General features: G+C 41.7%; 2 protein-coding genes across 2 annotated transcripts in view; both read right to left on the reverse strand.

Annotated features, from left to right (window-relative positions):
- The window catches only part of ppp2r5b (protein phosphatase 2, regulatory subunit B', beta), a 41,361-nt gene extending 34,848 nt beyond the window's left edge, over positions 1-6,513 (reverse strand). The window contains exon 1 of the mRNA XM_061032071.1: positions 5,311-6,513. Coding sequence (XP_060888054.1) covers positions 5,311-5,503 — 193 coding nt within the window. The 5' untranslated portion in view covers positions 5,504-6,513. The remainder of the gene's footprint in view (positions 1-5,310) is intronic.
- Positions 6,514-10,889: 4,376 nt separating this feature from the next.
- On the reverse strand, positions 10,890-18,094 carry batf2 (basic leucine zipper ATF-like transcription factor 2). The gene is made up of 3 exons (XM_061031519.1): positions 17,560-18,094; positions 15,725-15,844; positions 10,890-13,829 (listed from the first exon to the last, which is right to left on the reverse strand). The coding sequence occupies exons 1-3, from the start codon at positions 17,644-17,646 to the stop codon at positions 12,816-12,818; spliced, it is 1,221 nt and encodes a 406-aa protein (XP_060887502.1). The 5' UTR covers positions 17,647-18,094; the 3' UTR covers positions 10,890-12,815.
- Positions 18,095-18,768: the final 674 nt, after the last annotated feature.

The following is an 18,768-nucleotide window of genomic DNA, read 5'->3' on the forward strand; positions in this document are numbered from 1 at the left end:
TATTTATCTGCTGACGACATGTGTGGCAGGAATGTGACCTTTGTCTAGTTAGCCTGCCAGCAACAGCACAAAACACCCGTGACCGGGAAGCCTGACTGGTGTTTGTGGTCCCAGGGGAGCGCATCACAGCTGTGAAGGAGCACTGGGCTTACAGCCTGGTTAGACAGAACTGCAGTGTAATTGAAGACACGGAGGAGGACAACCAGGAGGAAGCCAAGGACCAATTCAAAAACCCCATCACTGATACATCTGCAATGAATAACACGTTATATGATCATCCATTAGGCCTGTAAGAGTCTCTACCACACTGATGCGTTTTGTGCAAAAGCTGTCATCTTACAGGCTGAATATGATCAGCACCAAGGCCATTTAGTGCATTTAGTTTTTCTTTTTTTTTTCAGAAAATAAAACTGTTACCTATACCTGATTTAATTATCTCAGGTTTTTATAAGGAGTTTTAAATTTTGCTCTGTTAAATTATGCTTTCAGGTGGTGTGTATTAAAAATAATAAATAGATGCTAGATAGATAGATAGATAGATAGATAGATAGATAGATAGATAGATAGATAGATAGATAGATAGATAGATAGAGCAGTGTACTTTTTGTACAAATGGAAACAGACAGGAGAGAGCAGCCAACTACCTGGGCTTGTTTCCAGAGACATTAACTCCCAGTTCCATCTTTACTGGACACCGTCCTCAATTATTCTATTATTTCTGTTGACAATTAAAATGCAGAGATACAGAGATTAGGGAAAATGCTTTCAGTGTTTGAAAACATTTCTGATATAATTCTGGCAGCTGTGTGACTGTGTGATCGGAGACATAAAACATTTTTAATTTTCCTGGGTCCCCAAGAAACTCCAAGTTTATCGAGCCCTGGTGCCTCAGTGTGACTTAATCATAGTCTCATTTGGGGACCTGTCTGAAAATGTTCAGCAGTACTTACATCAAATTCCTCCATCCTTTCACAGTCACAGTGAAAAAAAACGAAACCACTTGGAATAGTGAGACTGCCATTGGAAATGGAAATGGTCTAAAATATGTCTTTTTCTTCTTTTTTTACAAGATAGTTTTATCTTGACAAACAACCATTTCCTTCTAGAAGAGAAGGTGGGGTTGACAGCTTATGAAAGAAAAAACTGTTTTTGTATCAGAACAGGCATTTACCAGACAAGTCCTATATTTGTATAAAAGAAACCTTGAAAGCAGAACTCACCACAAATGTTCACCCATTCTGTGTTGTGTGCATTATTAAAGACATGAATAGTCCCCTGCAAGATCGTGTGAACACTTCAGAGTCCAGTCCAAAAGCTGAAGTAAATGACAAGAAAGGGGTGAAATGCCTGTGTATGCATGTGTTCGCTACACGCCAAGCCTGAGTACACAGTAAATGGCGTCACAGGGACCATGTAGCCTTCACCTTGTCGTTTGATTAATTGGCTGCCTTGACCATCCCTTCTGCTTTTTTATTGGTTGGTGTAGAGTTCCAGATCAGTGCATGGTTTACTGAAACCACCCGAGATATATGCTATCTTCTTACTTACATTTTTACCCTTCGGTATTATTTACTGCCACTTCAGCTTGCCTCCTGTGTCTGAATCATATATAAGGAATACTCCTTTAGAGAGACTCTTGGAGGTTCAGTGGTCAGGGTCAGGTAGAGCACAAGAGGACATGAACTGAAAGGAGAGTCAATGCATGGTTAAGTGATATATCTGACAGGTAGATGTGTACTCTAATGGTAGACCTGACTGCTTCAGGTGAGTAGAAAGCTGGGCATGATTTATTGCAGTTTGGGAGCATTTATTTTTTTTTAACTCTTGGGAATTATACAACCCTTTCTTAAATCCTTTGGAAAATAAAAAAAAATGTAAAGCTGCAACTAAAAAGGAATGATGCTCTATATATGTTCAGGAAAAAATCACAAAAGTACATTGGTTGTGTATTATTTTACAACTCTTTCAACAGTACTTTAATACCCAGATGAAATGGTCCAATGGCCACGTTCTAAAAAAAAATGTAAAACACTAAACGCGTTCTTGATTTCCTGACTTCTTCTGTCCGCCATGCTATAGAAAAAACACTGAGTCGTGCTCGTGTTGAACTTTAGCAATGGAAATACTATGAGAGATATTAAATGTTTCCTTGAGATTCAGAGGGATATGTAGGGCTCCATTTGACTGAGAAATTAACAAATGAAAATCCTTTTTTTTCTTGGCTTCTCAAAAGCCACTTCATGTCTCACTACTGATGACAGATCTGCAAAGATGCAATTTCTCACACTATTCTGATTAATTGAAGGTAGGAATCAGTAACTCTGCCTTTTCCAGGATGGATTTCCTCCTGAATTAACTGAAATTTGTTCTGCATATTAAGGCTTTTGCTCTTTCTTGGACCAACATTTAACGATGTTATTTTTGTTGAATTTATGCAAATGCTGCTCTCAAACTGTTGTGAATGTGGTGTAAATGTGAAAATGATGCAACCACCAACCAAACTGATCAAAAGACGCAATGTTCATCACAGGAACTTTTTTTTGTACAGTGTTCAAGTGTTCTAGGGTGCATTTAGTTTTCACATGTTTGTGGTTTTATGCCGCATCTCTGGTTTTATGTCATGTTTCATATCCAGCCTGAAACAGAATAAAAAAGATTTGCTCTAGGCTTAAAGTAAAAGAGATACGCTGTTGTTAACAGGAGGAGGAGTTCAAATTAACAATGGGAATGTGATTCTCTGGAGGGTTAAACACCCACAAGTCTGTCTACACTTGGCCTACATACCGCCCGTTAAAGACTTCCCCACACCAGGCTTTTCTCCGGCGCCAGTGCTGCAGAATCTTACTATCAGTTCCTCATGGGGATCCAGAAACAGTGCCGCAGCGGTGCAGCAGCCATGTGATAACTGGGACTTCTGTCTGTGGAGTGTGAGGCGCATGTACACAGAGAAGTCTGAACCAAAGGTGCCGTAAAGCTGCAATGAAAACCCTCCATCACCATGCTACACACACACCCACGGGGGCCTGAGAGAGGAAGTCGTAGCAAGGTAAATGAGATGTAAAAACACACAAGAGCATAGTGCACACTTTGAACCATCTCGAAAGCAGAGAGGTTTTTTTCTTCATAGAGGGTTAATGGGAAGAGAGTGAGGGCTACATGTAATGGTGAGTAACCTCATAAAGAGGGGTTAGAGGCATATACCAGGACTTACAATGTGCCCTTGTGCTACACACACACACACACACACACACACACACGCACACAGAGAAGAAAGGAAGAAAATGGCAAGGTGAAGAAGAGGTATAGGTGAATAAATAGAAATGGAGCAGTTGTGCAAAAAGAAAAGGCAGTAAAGGTGAGAGAACAGGGAGGGATGGAGGTCTCATACTGTGGAAACCAAAGCAAAAGGTACAAAAATATTGATCTGGATATCTCTGATGTATGCTCACTATAGCGAGAGCATATATACAGGTTACAACTGTATACGCTAAAAGCAAGCCGTGCAACAGCAGCTCAGGTACAGAAGTGGACTGGATCAGTAAGGAAACGTAAAAAAAAAAAAAGGGAATACAATTATGTGTAAGACGTTTGCCACTGAATGCAACTAAACAGCCATCAGTGAGTAAGGTGTGGCAGCAGAATCCCTTGGTGTAAAATGAAAAAAAAAAGCCTTTTATTTCGTTTCAATTGGATTCAGAAGGAATGATTGGTGCTATTATTCAAACATTGCAACATTTGGCTTTAAGGGGATTATCAGTTCAACAAACGTGTGTTGTGCTATGACAGGTTTGCAGTTGCATGGTGGATTTTTCAATTGTTAATAAATAGTTTAGTGCACAATATGTCTGAAAGATTGGAACAATTTTCTCAACCCAAGTGCCCTGTGCAAAAATAAGCAAAAAAAACAAACAACAAATTCTTCATTTGTTTAGAAGTTACTTAAAATTCAAAGATATTCTATTTTACTGTTTTAAAAAAAAAGAGAGCAATTCTTCAGATTCTGGGAACTAGAACCAAAGCATTAGCATGTGAATGAATTGTGATGAATTACTAACATCGCTTTAGGTTAGTTCCTTGGAAAAACTCAATCTTTTTCCCGCGTCGCAACCAAACCCTTTCCATATCTGTCTGCATGTTGGTGAACGGGAAACGTTAACAGCAATAGGCCATTAAATGAAAGCAAATGTGTTTCATGCAGCTTTGCAGCTTCCATGCCTTTCGATCAGGGCGGATCTGGAACAAGCTCACATATGGATCAAAGTATTCGCCGTGCTCTGGGGTTGGAGCTTTAAGGAGACCTTCATAAAGTTCAGCTGGGACCCCCTTGATGAGGGATGTCTCCGTCTGAATGTCACTGTCTTTAGCCACAGCTGGTAGCTGCTCTTCTCCTAAGAACTAATCAAAAAGACGAGGTGACGTTTGATGGTACATGAAGTGTTAAAACGAGTGTGGGTGGTCTACATTCAACTAAATAACTCTGCATACATAGATTTGAACTATTGTTGGATTATTAGGCCCAGTTTAAGAATACCGTCCTTTAAAAACCCACAATGAGAAGTCTTATTTGTAAAATATTCTTTGAAACCTGCACTTTAAAATGTATTTGTACTGGAGATTACACACGTTGAGTTGATCATAAAATGAGGCTCATTTGAAGACACATGTTCCATTTCTTAATCATCTCTACTGTCTATATGTTTTCTATATGACTGCAGGTATGAACTCACTAACTAAACGTGTTTTTAGGTAATACCACGGAAACAATCAGATGAAAATGAGTAAACTGTTTGTCAAACTAAAAAAGTAAATCACAGAATGAAGCTTCTCTGATGTGTTGATTTGCTTTTGTTCTCTTTTTAAATGATTAATAACTTAATTTAATTTCTTTATAGGTTTTAGATAAGACTATAGGGTATTGGTCATATTTTATTATATAACAAATGACAACAAATTATTAAATAATAAGGAGAGAAAGTTGTATCTCAACCTTCTCTGTATCTCAGGGTTAAACTCCAAACAGACTCCTTTTAGAAAATAAATCATTTGTTATCAGTCACAAAAAGGACAATATAAGTGGACACCTATCAATAGCAAATACAAACATCAATACATCTCCCCACTACTGCTCAATGAGTGTTATGTAAAGACAGGAAGTGGCATTCACTTTCATGCAGAGGTGTCTCATCCCAGTTCTAACAGGAATTTTATGCTGACCTTTTCATTCCACACAATTGGCCTGTCGATATGATATATGGGCCTGTACACCTGTCTGCTTTGGCCAATGACAGCTGGAGTAATGCCGCCGCTTACCTTTGAGCAGGGGCAGCGGGGTGAGCTCCACCTGGGAGCTCTGGTAGCGGAACTGGGACGAGCTGTGGGACCTCCTCTGCCGGGCTCTGCGCATCGACCTCCGTGGGAAGCCGTCCACCTTCTCCGCGGAGGGCACCGAGAAGCTGGTGGTCGGCGAGGACGGGCTGGTCGGAGGCAGCTTGGTCGTCTCCATGATGCCCGAGGCGGTGGTGATGCGAAGGTGGTGGCGGTGGTGGTGTTGGTGGTGAGGGTGGTGCGTCTCTTTACGCGTTAGAGGGCCGTGAAGAGGTGCTTAAGAGGGTGATGGAGGAGAGGATGAAGGAGGGGGTGGATGGCTTTTCTGAATCACAGACGGGTTATCAATGGATCGGACTGAATAAACGCACCGAATTGTTGCTTGGTGGAGGAAGAGGGGAGGAGGAGAGAAGGAATGGGGGGGGGAGGGAGGGAGGGAAAGAAGGGTGCAGAGGCAGAGGAGAGGTAAGGAAAGATATTTTCTGGGTGTCCAGTCCCGTGATGTGATGCGCGCCGCCTCGCTGTCTCTATCTATCAGAGCCGGACAGGAAATGGCAGCAGCAACATCAGCAGCATCCCTGAATCTTCTTTTCACGCACAGATGAAAAATCGCTTGTGTATCATCCCCGTGGAGGAGTAGCCCACAGCTAGGCTACCAGATGATGCTCAGTCAAAGGCGCGTCTCCTCTCTCTCTCTCTCTCTCTCTCTCTCTCTCTCTCACACACACACACACACACACACACACACACACACACACACGCCTCTTTGCTGCTGCTGCTGCTGCTGCTGCTGCTGCTGTATGGCGTCACACACACTCAAGTCATGGGCCTAAATTTGGGATATTTATTTCTATAATTGATCATGTAAAGAAACCACTGCAATAAAAGCACCGATCAACCTGCTACTGTTATCCAGGTGGGGAACAAAAAAAAACAAACACACGGATCCCAGGTCGGTTCGTCCTCGAAGATGATGGTTTGCTTATCAATAGAAAAAAATAAAAATCAGTGATCGGTCCTGGCGGTGGATGATGATATCATAAAATCATCAATCTGGGCCCACCTCGGCTGCCGCATCACTGTTGTCCTTTCTCGCTTGCTCAAACGGCCGCACCTGCTTCCCCTTTTCACAGAGATGGAGGAGGATGCTCTCTTCGCAGTTTATTCCACAGCCTCCGATTCCTGCCGTCCTCCGTATCAGGGCGGGTGGTGGAGGTGTGTGGGGGGGGGAGGAGGGGGGTGGTGGGGAACGAGCGGTCCCCTCACCGCGCCGACATGTGCAGGTCCTCCGCCAGCGGCCGATGCAACGCCGAGCCCTGCCGCTGCTGCTGCCGCTGCCGCTGCTGCTGCTGCTGCTGCTGCTTAGACCTCCGCGGTGACAGAAGAAAAACAGTCAAATAGAAGAAAAGGAGATGTTATTCCTGAAAAGCAGCAAACCTGGAATTTAAAAAAAAAAAAGTCAGCAGGCCTGTGTTATATGTTATACAATAGCACCCCGTCTATGTCTGTCAGACTGACGCGTTTCGCTCCTGTCCCCCCTTCTCGGATCCCGTTATCCGGTCGTACAGCGCCTCGCCGAGCTTCGTCAATCCTCGGGTTGTGAGTAAGAATGTACCGGATACGAGGCACCCCGGATTTCAAAATAACATAGGACATGGTGAAGAATAATAATAATAATAATAATAATAATAATAATAATAATAATAACAATACATTGTTTTTTATGGCACTTTTCTAAAAACTCAAAGACGTTTTGACAAAACATAAAACAAAACAAAAAACGACGAGGACAGTACAATGAAGAAGTAATGTAGGAGGGGGGGAGTTAGTGGTTGGAGGCAGTATTGAAGAGGTGAGTTTTGAGGGATTTCTTGAAGGAGGTGAGTGTAGGGGAGTCTCGGATGTTATTTTGGGTGGGAGCGGCGATGGAGAAATCCCTGTCCCCCCCCCCCCCCCCAGGACCGATAGTTTGTCCTGCATGGGGGAGGGGGGCAAAAAACCTTTGCTTTGTGAAACTAAAAGGGATCTCCTTTATATGTTTGTGCAAGGGAAAATAGATGAATCACCAGAATACCTATAATAATAATCACCGCTGTTATTCCTCTCTGTGATCGACTTGGACTGTTCCTATCGCCTCATTGTTTGCAATGTGCAAACTTAATGAAACACCAACTCATTATTAAGTAGAAGCAAAGCGGACAGTAAAAAGGTGTGAAAGAGAAATTCGACTTAAACAATGTGTTTTTAAGTTTTTAATGTGAGTTAGTGAAAGGCTTTTATCATCACAGTTCAAATAAGACGTTAGAAGCCCTTACGTCCCAGACAAAAAAAATAAATAATAACAATAATAATAATAATAATAAAAATAATAATTTTGACAAAATGTTTTACTTGTAGATAGATATGCAGCATACCTGGGTCTTTGGGGGTCCTCGGGGCAGTTGACGACGGTAGAAGCTGTCTGTCTATTTTTCAAAATAATTGAAAATATAATAGTAGTAATTAAAGTAATTAGAAATTCAAATTAGTGTTAATATAAAAAACTAAATGATATGCTCTGTTTGTAGGTGCTCGCCCATTGTATCCCAAAATGTGACTCGGCGAAAGTCTATAAATATCTTTGCAGTCATCTACACAAATTGCATAATCTCCCCATGAGCACAGTGGCTGGTGGAAAAAAAAAAAGTCTCCATACTTATTTGTTTCATTCAAAACCCTTGAACAGCAGGTGCGTTAATAACGGTTTTATTCTGAAAAGATTGACCGGATGCTTGATCGTGTTACTCTGTCTGTCTTGACACTGATACCTCAGCCCAACGCTGGTTGGTGCAAGGAGAGAGAGGAGAGAAAAATGCTCCTCACTGCGGATGACGCTATAGGATGTATTTATTTATTTATTTACAATTTATTTATGTAGCATGTCTGAGCCTCTGAAGCTCCTCTCATTTTAAACAGATGGCTGCTAACACCTAATCACCATTGCCAAACCTTTGGCTATGGTCTCATTCGGATATGAAAAAGACATTTCCTTCCCTACCCTCGCTCATAGGCGATTTTAGACCCTTTTGGGGGAGGGGGGGGGGGGGCTTAAGCAACTCCAAATTTCATCTCAGCACCCTTGAAATAATAGTCGACCGACAGAGGCACAAACATCACCAGGTTTTAGAAATATGAAAGAAACTTTGGAAATGTCTTGTTTTTTCCCCCCTCATTTAAATAATGTGCCATATTAAATAATGAACGATACTTTAATTCAACATATACCTCTGAATCAGTTAGTTGTAGTTGATTTTACTTAAAAATAAATGGCTCAATTTATACAAAATACTACACAGTATGTAGATTCAATGTTACAAGCTGTGCATTCAAAAGTTGTTGATACCAAATCCTAATGGTATTTGGCATCAAAGTAGGACATGGCTCAACTGAATGCCTTCAAAATTATGCGCAAATAATATGCCACTTTAATAACACCCGTACAAATTACTTTTGCAAACAAAGTAGTCTATCATTCATCTTATTAGAAAATATTTTGCGGTATAAAACTCGTGTTGCAATATTTTACTATTTTTGTTGTTCATTTAAAATAATCTCAAATGTGGGAGCATGTTTTGTTGTTGTTCTGGTGCTTAAGCAGGAGGACCGAACACTTACAAGTAACTCCACATGTCGCAATCTCTTTAGAAGCTGTGCACCCCTAGGTCTGATCCTCAAATCGCCCCTGTCTGCGCTTATCAGTGTTTGAGTCTTCCCCCTCCTCCTCCTCCACCTCCTCCCTTTCCCCATCTTCCTCGCTTCCCTTTTGGGGGGGAGTGTGCGCGCATGTGCGTGTGTGTGTGTGTGTGTGTTGTTTATTCGTGTTCTCGGGGGTTGTAGTTGGCTTAGAGGATCAAGTCCAATCCATTGTTCCTCTCTGCACTAAGCCACTTGTTCTCCCTCTTGCTCCCTCTCTTCATCATCTCCCTCTCAGAGTCACACCTTGGCTGGCAGAGAGAGGAGGAGGAGGAGGAGGAGGAGGAGGAGGAGGAGGTGTATTGTTGGCGTGTTTGCGCAGCCAGGTTTGAACCTCTCCATACTGTTCTTCACACTCTCTCCGGCTTTATCATCTTGTATCCAGTACAGGGGCGTGCATTAGGCTACACCCCCCCCCCCCCCCCTCCTCCGTCTCTATGTGTGTCGCAGATGAGCTCAGTCGGTTGCCTTCTGGGAAAAACACCGGGGGACCGGCGAGTGACTGGGTCCCTGCTGGTCTGCTTCCTATTTGCTTGCAGGAGAGGCTGTTAATAGGCTATTGGTCTGTTTAGCTTAACTACAAAAACTGTTCATATCAAGAGCCTACATTATAGTTGGTGTAATTTCTCAGTATAATTCAATATAGGCTACTTATAGGCTTCTATAATCATAATTATATGTTTCTTTGTGCTTTAAAATGCTATTGGAAGCATGCTGAGAAGCTACAAGCGACAAGGAATAGCCTACACATGTGAATGTTAATATTTTTCATAATTGATCGATTCACAAAGTGAAGCTGAGTCGAAGGGTAATGCCTTTAGCTTTGCATATATTTGGTAATGTGCTAAACAAAATATACATTTGATTTGATGTTGGAAGAAATGTCAGCCAAGGTTTCCCAGTTCTTTAAAGGGACATGTGGCTATTTGTGCCATTCAACATGCAGTGTCTTATTACAAATACAATATTACATTCCACAGTATCTCTACAGGTTCATATAAAATATAATATACTTTTGCAGCCAATGTAATACACAGCAATTGCAAAATCCGGGTCCTGTGAAGGTCTAGATTAAGATATATTCATCTGTATCAAAGTGGTAGAAAACCCTTGAATACAAAAAGAGTGTCAACCCCAGAGGCACACCATTAGCATTACTTTAAATTGTTTACATCACTGGTTTTCAACTGGTGGGTCGGGACCCAAAAGTGGGTCGCAGAGCCGATTTCCGTGGGTCGCAAATGTGTGCCTGGAAAAAAAAAAAAACATGCCTATGAAGCACTTCTAAAACATGTTTGTTTTGTTCTGTCTCTTGTGTTCTTCCTGAGTTCTAAACAAATCGCATTGGTTAAAAATGATTAGAAATGTGTGTGGTGAGAGACAGGGGATGTTGGGATGAGAGAGTGGGGGATGAAATGCAGCAAAGGGCCAAGATAGGATTCAAACCCAACGGCCGCCAGTAGAGCCCATGGGGCGAGCAGCATAACTGCTATGCTGTCAGTGATTTTGATGTCCTATAAACCAGAGACACAATGATGACGCTTCAAGCTGAAATAAATAAGTTCCTTACATAAACCTTTAACTTTAAAAAGCCATAAAAACTCACTGAAGAAATCATTTTCAGAATAAGTTATGAAAAGCATTAGTGGATGAGTGGAACATTAAAGACTCCATTGTCAGGTGTAGTAGAGCTTCAATATATACATTTAATGCATAAGAAATGCAAAATGGTAACAACTCCAACACACACAATGCCTCAGAAAGAATCAATTATATTAAGCATTTATTATATCTATATATATATATATATATATATATATATATATATATGCATCGACACATATAGTGTACAAAAAGCAGAACAATCAACACAAGAAAATCCTCAGAAAACACAAAACTGAAATTCAAATACAAAGTGAAGAAGCTACTTTTTTAAATCTCTCCATTGGTAATGATTTAATTAGCTACTTATTCATTAACTTACACATTTACATACAGCAGTTACACCGATACAAAAATTCCCGTTCATGCTCCGTACTCAAGTGTTCCTTAAGACACCATCATCTCATCTTTTCTCTCTCAAGGATCTGTGCGGGCTTATAGAATGTGAAATGCACTTCTTTAGGACAGACGGTTGGAAGGCACACGTTTTTAAAAATACAAACCGTTGCAAAACTATCTGATCTAATACACACATTTCTCTGTTTTTTGGTCTTACGTCGACTGCAAATGAAAGTTGTCAAATGCTTTGTGCGTGAAGGATTGAACGACTAGGCGCCCCTGGGGTGATTAACACTCTCTTTTTTTCATATTTAATTAAAGCTTTGATAGGCAAGAGTAAGCTCCATTTTGGCAGTTTTCAACCAGTTTTTTTTTTTGTCAGAGCCGTTCATGTGTGGATTTCTGTCAAGACGAGCAGCGAGTTTCAACAGATATTTAAAAAGAATGCATTTCAAAATAAATCTTCAACCGACCTTTAAGCACGATTTTATTGAGGAATATACTTGGCCACCAAAAATATAAAGCATATATTTAATACAGATAACCCAGAGTATTTGGATAATACCACCTGACACATTTGATCTGGGCACCTCGTGGTGTGTCAGGCTTTTAATCCCTACGTAGTCATCACCTTTGTCTTGTTGTGAAGTCATTCTTGCAGGTGAGTATAGTAGACTCTTATTAAAACACCCATTCTAATTATTATTATTATTAGGATAATTAGAATAAGTTTAAATAATACAATTCTGTTATTTCAAGAGAAGAGGAAGGAGCTGTATATATTTTATCATAGGAAAAGAAAATAAGAAAAATTGTGCTTGAAAAGTTCATCAGCAAGTTGACTGATTGTTTGTCTTGATTCAAATATTGGAGAACATAAATACATTTTCAGTAGCAGTGAAATGTTTGAGAAGAGAATTTTTGATTGTGCAATACAATCGAGGTAAAAATAAAAATAAAAATACAGAGGAATAAAAGCGCAGTAGTAATGCCTGTGATGTGTTGCAATGGGCAGGTCGTTAACCACTCATTCAAAAACTCATACCACTACTCAGGTGGAGCCCAGATGGTCGTGTGTCCCAAGGACATTTCTTCGAAGTTGCAGGGAAGTGAGTACCCCGCCCTGACTTAAAAGTGTTGTGTCAGTTGTCAGTGCATCATCTGTGGACAAAGAAGAAGAAGAATGCCTACCTCTGAGATTTTCAGAACAGAAAAGCTTTGTATGCTGCTGGATCTAAGGTTCACATTTCATTTCCAGGGGCTTGTCAACAAGTAGATAATATTTTGAACTGACTTTGGCCTTTTATTGCAAAGTTGGACATTTTAGCAGCTTTAGGACGAGAAAACTGACTCCGGTACTTGAATATGAGTTTCAAATGCACCATTACGCAATGCAAAATCGTGAAATCATCCCTTCAAAAAGGAAAGGGGGTGATATGAGCAACTGCCAAAACACATTTGTTCATTTTTGTTTTGATGCACAAATGTAAAATGGGAAAATGTGTCTTCTTAAACTCGTAAAACCTTGAATATTAGAGTTGTTGATGGAGCTGCTAAGTGCAGTGTTGTCACTATAATAAGCCGTGCTGTGGTTATTTTAGAAGAAAAAAAAAAGAACTCTCAGTCATCAGCATTGACTTTGTACCAATTTGGTTGAAAATAACTTCAGAGTATGATTACTAATTTGATTTGATTGTAAAATACAGAAATATTACATTTAAATATCACCTCTGGCAGTGGGGATTGGGTCTGCCTTGCTATATGAACCAATCATCGAAGTCCAGGAGCTCAGAAAGGGCCAAATCTAAGGAGCAATCCCCTGAATTTTGAAGTTGGAGTTGGGGAAGAGAGAGCGGCCCTTCAAAGCTGCTGGATGTCATCTGAGAGACATTAAGTGGACATGGGACTGTGAGCAGGGAAAGCAGGGGCGTAGAATTATGCGCGGCATTAGCAGAGTCTGGAGACGGCTCCGGGTTGGCCTGAGGGGAAACTGAGAGCGGCTGAGGAGCAGAACCTTGAAGAGTTGACGGTGGAGCCGCTGGATTTCCTTTGAAGCTTCCTGGGTGAAGCTGTGACATATTCATCAGCCAAGCTTGGGCTGCTTGACCCGTGTTTCCTGACGCCAAAGTGGAGTATAGGGGCCCTACATTCGGGAAGGCATCGAGCGCACAAGGAGGACGTGGAGAGAAACAAGCATTTCCTGAATCTAGAGAACTGTCAAGGTGTGCGCCTTGCCCAGATTTGGGCTGGGCAGGTGTGGCGAGAGAGCTGGGGGGTTCTTTGCTTGAAATAAGTCTAATACGTTTTGTCATCCCTGAAGCGGTTAGGGATGGAGGAGCTTCTCTAAACAAAGAGTGAGGAGGCGGGACTGTAGGGAAAGGCATAGGATAAGAACCAGGTATAGAGCTGGAGGGAGTGAAGCGCTGAGCGGATGAGACTAACGATGGAGCTGTTGGAGCAGGAGTTGAAGATGAGAGATGAGAGCTTTCTACAGTGTTGAGGGTTTGGAGACCGAGGCTGGAGGTCGAGGAGGTAGAGAGCGAGGGGCCAGCAGCTTGAGTGAAGCGCGAGGCCTGAAGAGGGCTGGGGCCGGTCCGACAGTCGGCTGAAGGGGAAACTGAGAGGCAGGTTGTTGAGCTGGATGCTGAGGCTCTGAGGGCGCAGACAGGCACGTGGCGCTCCAGAGCCGTCGTGTAGAGGTTGAAGTCTTTCTTCAACGAGGCGATCTCCTTCTTAAGGGCTGAATTTGACCGCTCCAGACTCTGCAGCTCCTGGGGAGAAGAAGGGGAGAAGGAACAGAGCTGTGGGGTAAGACAGAGATAAAAATAAATACACAAAAGTGCACAACGGGGGGTTAGAAATGACTCATGTTAGAGTTGAGTCAGGTGTATCTTTATTATCCCTAAGAGTGGCCATCTTCAGCTATAAAAACTGATTAAAGACATATATCAACACCAGTGCTTTAATGAAACACAAGAGTCATGAACTTCTAATGGCACTCTTCTTTAAAACTCTTCTCAGGCACCGTGATAAAAAAAAAAGCACAACAGCTACTGAGCGGGTGATGAGCGGTTCAAGTCGGCAACCTCAAAGGGGAACTGAAATATCGACAGTGCTGCAAGTTCACCATGGGAGAGAGGCTAAGGGGTAGAGGGAGGAACAAGGGCTGACTCCCCTTACAAACAAAACCCCGTGCTGTGCAGACTTTTAAGAGCCAATTTCTCGTGGTTAACCGTTAACTAAAAGATCGCTTTTATAGCCTTGTTAAGTTTGAGTGCAATCTGAAAACAGTTATCCTCCATAACGGACGATTCACGGCCATTCGGCTCCAATGGCCTAATTCCAGACTACAAGAAGAAGTGGTTATCCCCGTCAGATAGATACTATAAAAAGTCACAGAGGTCGCTGAGACATGGTCAAAGCATAAGTTCTAAAGTTATGTTTCACATGCTTGAACCATGAACTGCTGACACTGTGGTGTCAGTATTATGTCAAGCTGGTTTACTGCTTCTTCAGAATAACAGAGGAAGACACGGTGAGCAGAACAGAAAGAGGAGTAGGATCGAAAGTGAAAGTCTGGACTTCTTCCACAAAGACACACCCACCCATTCACAAATCGAGTGGAAAAAAAACCCACAAAACTCATCCAGCTGGTTATAACAGGAAGGGTTAGAGCAGGAGGACGGGAAAGCGAACAGTACTTGTGCTAACGTCTTTTTAACGACGAGGTTCTGTGCATCACCTTTACCCGGCACAATGAGATTTTGCGGTGTGTTCTCGTGCAACTTATGGGCCAAGACGTGTGTCAAGGCCTGGAGATAAGCAGAACCCTGTTAGAACATTTGATTGATAATCAATAATCAGCGAAGACCAAACTTTACTTTTTCACCGACACTTCCTTAAACACAGAAGTGAAACACAAATAAACAAGTTCTTCCTAAATGTCAGCCCCTTTTTAATCTTCCCTACGAGGAGAATATTTCACAGAGAACTGCTGTGAACCTTTGGTTATTTCTGTTAGGAAGGCTGGACTTTCACTCAAATTTAAGACCAAATATGCAGTCTTTCAAGTCATTTTAAGCACATTTAACAAAGTGCTCAGAGTTGTAACTGTATTCTTGGAGGATGTTATAAACGTAAAAAAAGGAAAAAATATTCAGAAACTGTTTAACAATGGTGTACATTATTAAGTTTGTGAGTCTGGACATGTTTAGCTTTTACAAAATCCAGATACAAGTTTGAAAGTTTACTTCAGGAGGCTCATTTTTGGTGTGAGATATGTCTCTGTGGAGCACCACATGTGGAATTTGACCCTCAGGGAGAAAAAAAACGGTGAAGAGGTGGATGCAGCAACAGAGAACAGAGGCAGGACTGTGTGTGTGTGTGTGTGTGTGTGTGTGTGTGTGTGTGTGTGTGTGTGTGTGTGAGAAAGGACGGGCCAATGGGGAGGGAAGAGGGAGGGAAAGCCCTTCTCCTAAAGCAGAGTATTTACAAGAAATGGCTTAGAGCATGCTGTCACATTACACAAGACACAGAGACACGCACAAGTCTGACAGCCTGTGTGTGTGAGGGTGTGTGTGTGTGTGTGTTTGTCACAGGAGGGTGTCGTAAAGAAGGATAATGAAGCAAAGGAAAGATTGAAGATAAGGAGTGTATGTTTATATACCTCATGAAGTTCGTCCGCTCTCTCTGTTTGCTTCTTGCGGCTCTTCCGCGCAGCGTCTCTGTTCTTCTTTTGTCGTCTTACCCCTCCAGGTCCCTCCTGTTGTACCTCTCCTTCTCTTTCCTGAAAATATGTATTTTTTTAAAGACACATTTGAGCACACATTTCAGGGGATAAATACACACTTTTGTGTTTAGTAATTAAATAAGTCATCTGACTAACACTCTTATGCAACTTCCTTAAAGAAATCTTTTTTTAAAGGCACGACATGTTGACCTTGACTACAGCACGACATCTTGATGCTGAATGAGATTTTGAGAGGCATCGTTCACATGGGTCATGAGATCAACCTATCACATGATGTGATGTGCTCTCACAATTCAAGTGGGACGCTAAACGGTAAGTGGAGTCGAGCTTCCAGTCTGCTGACTACTCAAAGTGTTTTTACACTGCAGGTCACACCGACACATTCACACGCCGATGGCAGAGGCTGCCGTGTAAAGAGTCCACCAGTGTTGTCTAATCCAGTCGTGCACAGCGGTAGAAACTTGGGGTTTAATTGTCCGGCCCAAGGGACACATCAGGGGAAACAGGGAACTTTTCCAGGTGACAGACGCCCTAATCTACCACTAAGCCACAGCTGTTGTAGCGCACGATAATCAGGAGTCAACATAAGGTCAATAAGGTTGAGGAGCGACGAACGGAGTCTTGATATAAAATAGTTATTCCAGCTTCTCCATAAGATCTTATAAAGTTTCTATATGGCTTCAAAATCTATTTTAAATTATTATGTATCCATTAAAAAATAAGGGAAAGAGTACTTATCATTTTCTGTATCAAATATTTCCCCCTGCATTTCTGCCATCCAAAGCAGCATCGAGATAGTAAAGCTACTGTATATGAATCAAATCTGAGTTATCAACTATCAATCAAGTATTGACCTGCTGGTGTGAAAATGTCCATCATTCACTTTTTTAAAAAAATATGCTGCTCTTTACAGATGTCATGACCCCTCACGGTTGAAACTAAAGTGACAACACATTGCAGTGACATACCGATAGAATCACTGTATGATATTATTATTGTCATCACATCTCAATCATGGTGAGTTACCCTGCGGGTTCGAGCCCTGACTGTCAGAAGAGGTCATTTTGGATTCAGATTGAAGACGAGTGACGGTGTTTGTTAAGATGAGTGGACATAACAGAACCAAATTATTACGAGGTCGGAAAGAATGCTTGTGTTTTAAACTTGGACGTACAAAATGACACATGTGACTCGTCACTAATTTAAGCTTCTTATTTAGCACATGTAACTCCTCAGGTGATTCCCTGGTTCTTTTTGAAGCCATGACACTGAACAAATGAACATTTGACATTTATTCACTTATGGATAGTTGAGAGGAAAAGGAGAAAGAGGTGCAATGAAGACACACAAACGATGTCCCTTATCTTACACAGAACTCGAGGGGACTTTGTAAAAGGCCCTGATGGACACCCAAAGGTGACTGATTAGAATTTTAATGAGGTAAATGCTTAATAGTAGCCTACTATTAAGGCTACAAATGATGAATTTAGAGTGAGTTGGTGATAATAATGTTTCCATATTATGATGCAGCAACATTTTCTACAAAAATAGCTTTTTACAACAAAATGTTCATAAATCAAAGAGGAATAAAAATGGAGGAACAATTCGTATACGATTGTCAGTTCAGTAGAATTTCCTTGTTATTGATTTACACAAACAAAGTATTAATAATGAGTGTTATTATGATGTGGGGTCTTGTACAGACGTGGCTGATCTATTTGATTGGATGATTCATGAGAAGGTATTCTTACCGATCCAGCGTTGTTGCTGTGGTCCTCAGCTGACATGGAGCTTGGGCTGTTGCTGTCGTACTGGGTGTCCATGAGTATCGGGGACATTTCGTCCAAAACAGGAGACTGGGCTTGCCGACTGACCTTCACTCAGCATGGATCATCATCCGTGAAGCGTGTCCTCAGGGAGGAAGGGATGCCATTCAAAATCCAGAAGTTGGCGCAACACCAGCGCGCCTCTCTGCAGCTTAAGAGCGAAATGTGAATGACTTGAGATGTGGAAAAACAGAAATGCACGGTCCTCTGTGGGCAATGCAAACGAAAGTCACGTTGTTGCTTGGTAACTTGTTGAGTCTGTAAATGTATTACCCTGAATGCAGCGCTCGGGCGGTCTTACAGCTTTTAGAGTGCAGGAGGTTTGGCACTAGACTGCAGATGATGCAACCAGGCGGTGGGACTGCTTTCAGTTTCTGTTTCTTTTAAAATGACCCGTTGCACTGCAAAGGTAGCGGACGCTGTGCTGCCTTCAAATGTAGTAAGTAACGTCCTGTTCCCAAGACTGTGCCGACAGGTTTAGGCGTGGAGAACTGGTGATGGAGAATCTTTAAAAAAAAAAAAAAAAAAAAGTTGTTTAAACTGGAGGAGCACAAAAGTCAGATTGTGGTTCTGAGGTTTTCCCTTTGATGCATTTGATATTTAAAAGAGCATCTCAAACACAGACTATGTCACCTAGTCTTCAACTTCCCTGCTTCTCTTGTTCAGTCAAACGTACGTCTATGCATATTGTACATTACATTTCCCATTAAAGTTTATATTATATTGATCCACTGTCAGTGAATGGGCAACCCCAGTATGAAGCAACCTAGTATTTTCGATAGCACGTGAATGCCTCACGATGAATGAATGGGAAAATATGTTGTGGGACAGGAACCAAGGTGTCGGGTGATGACCATATAATGAAGAAAGGTTTGCCCCCCCCCCCCCCCCCCCCTTCACTTGGGGATTTCTCAAGAGAGCATATTCCAGGAAATGAGAGACCAAGTCCCCAGAAAGCAGCCAAAGGCTTTACTGGATTTCAGCAGGAAATGATGAAACAGAAGGTAAAATTAGAATTGGAGTCTATCATTTTTTCTTTCTTCTTTTACAAAGTAAAAAAATGATCAGAGTAGATTATTGACAGTCATAAATATTGTCTGTATGCTCGTATTGTTATTGCTCTGTTTGACTTCG

This window comes from Labrus mixtus, chromosome 23 (genome assembly GCF_963584025.1).
Source record: "Labrus mixtus chromosome 23, fLabMix1.1, whole genome shotgun sequence".
Lineage (NCBI taxonomy): Eukaryota > Metazoa > Chordata > Actinopteri > Labriformes > Labridae > Labrus > Labrus mixtus.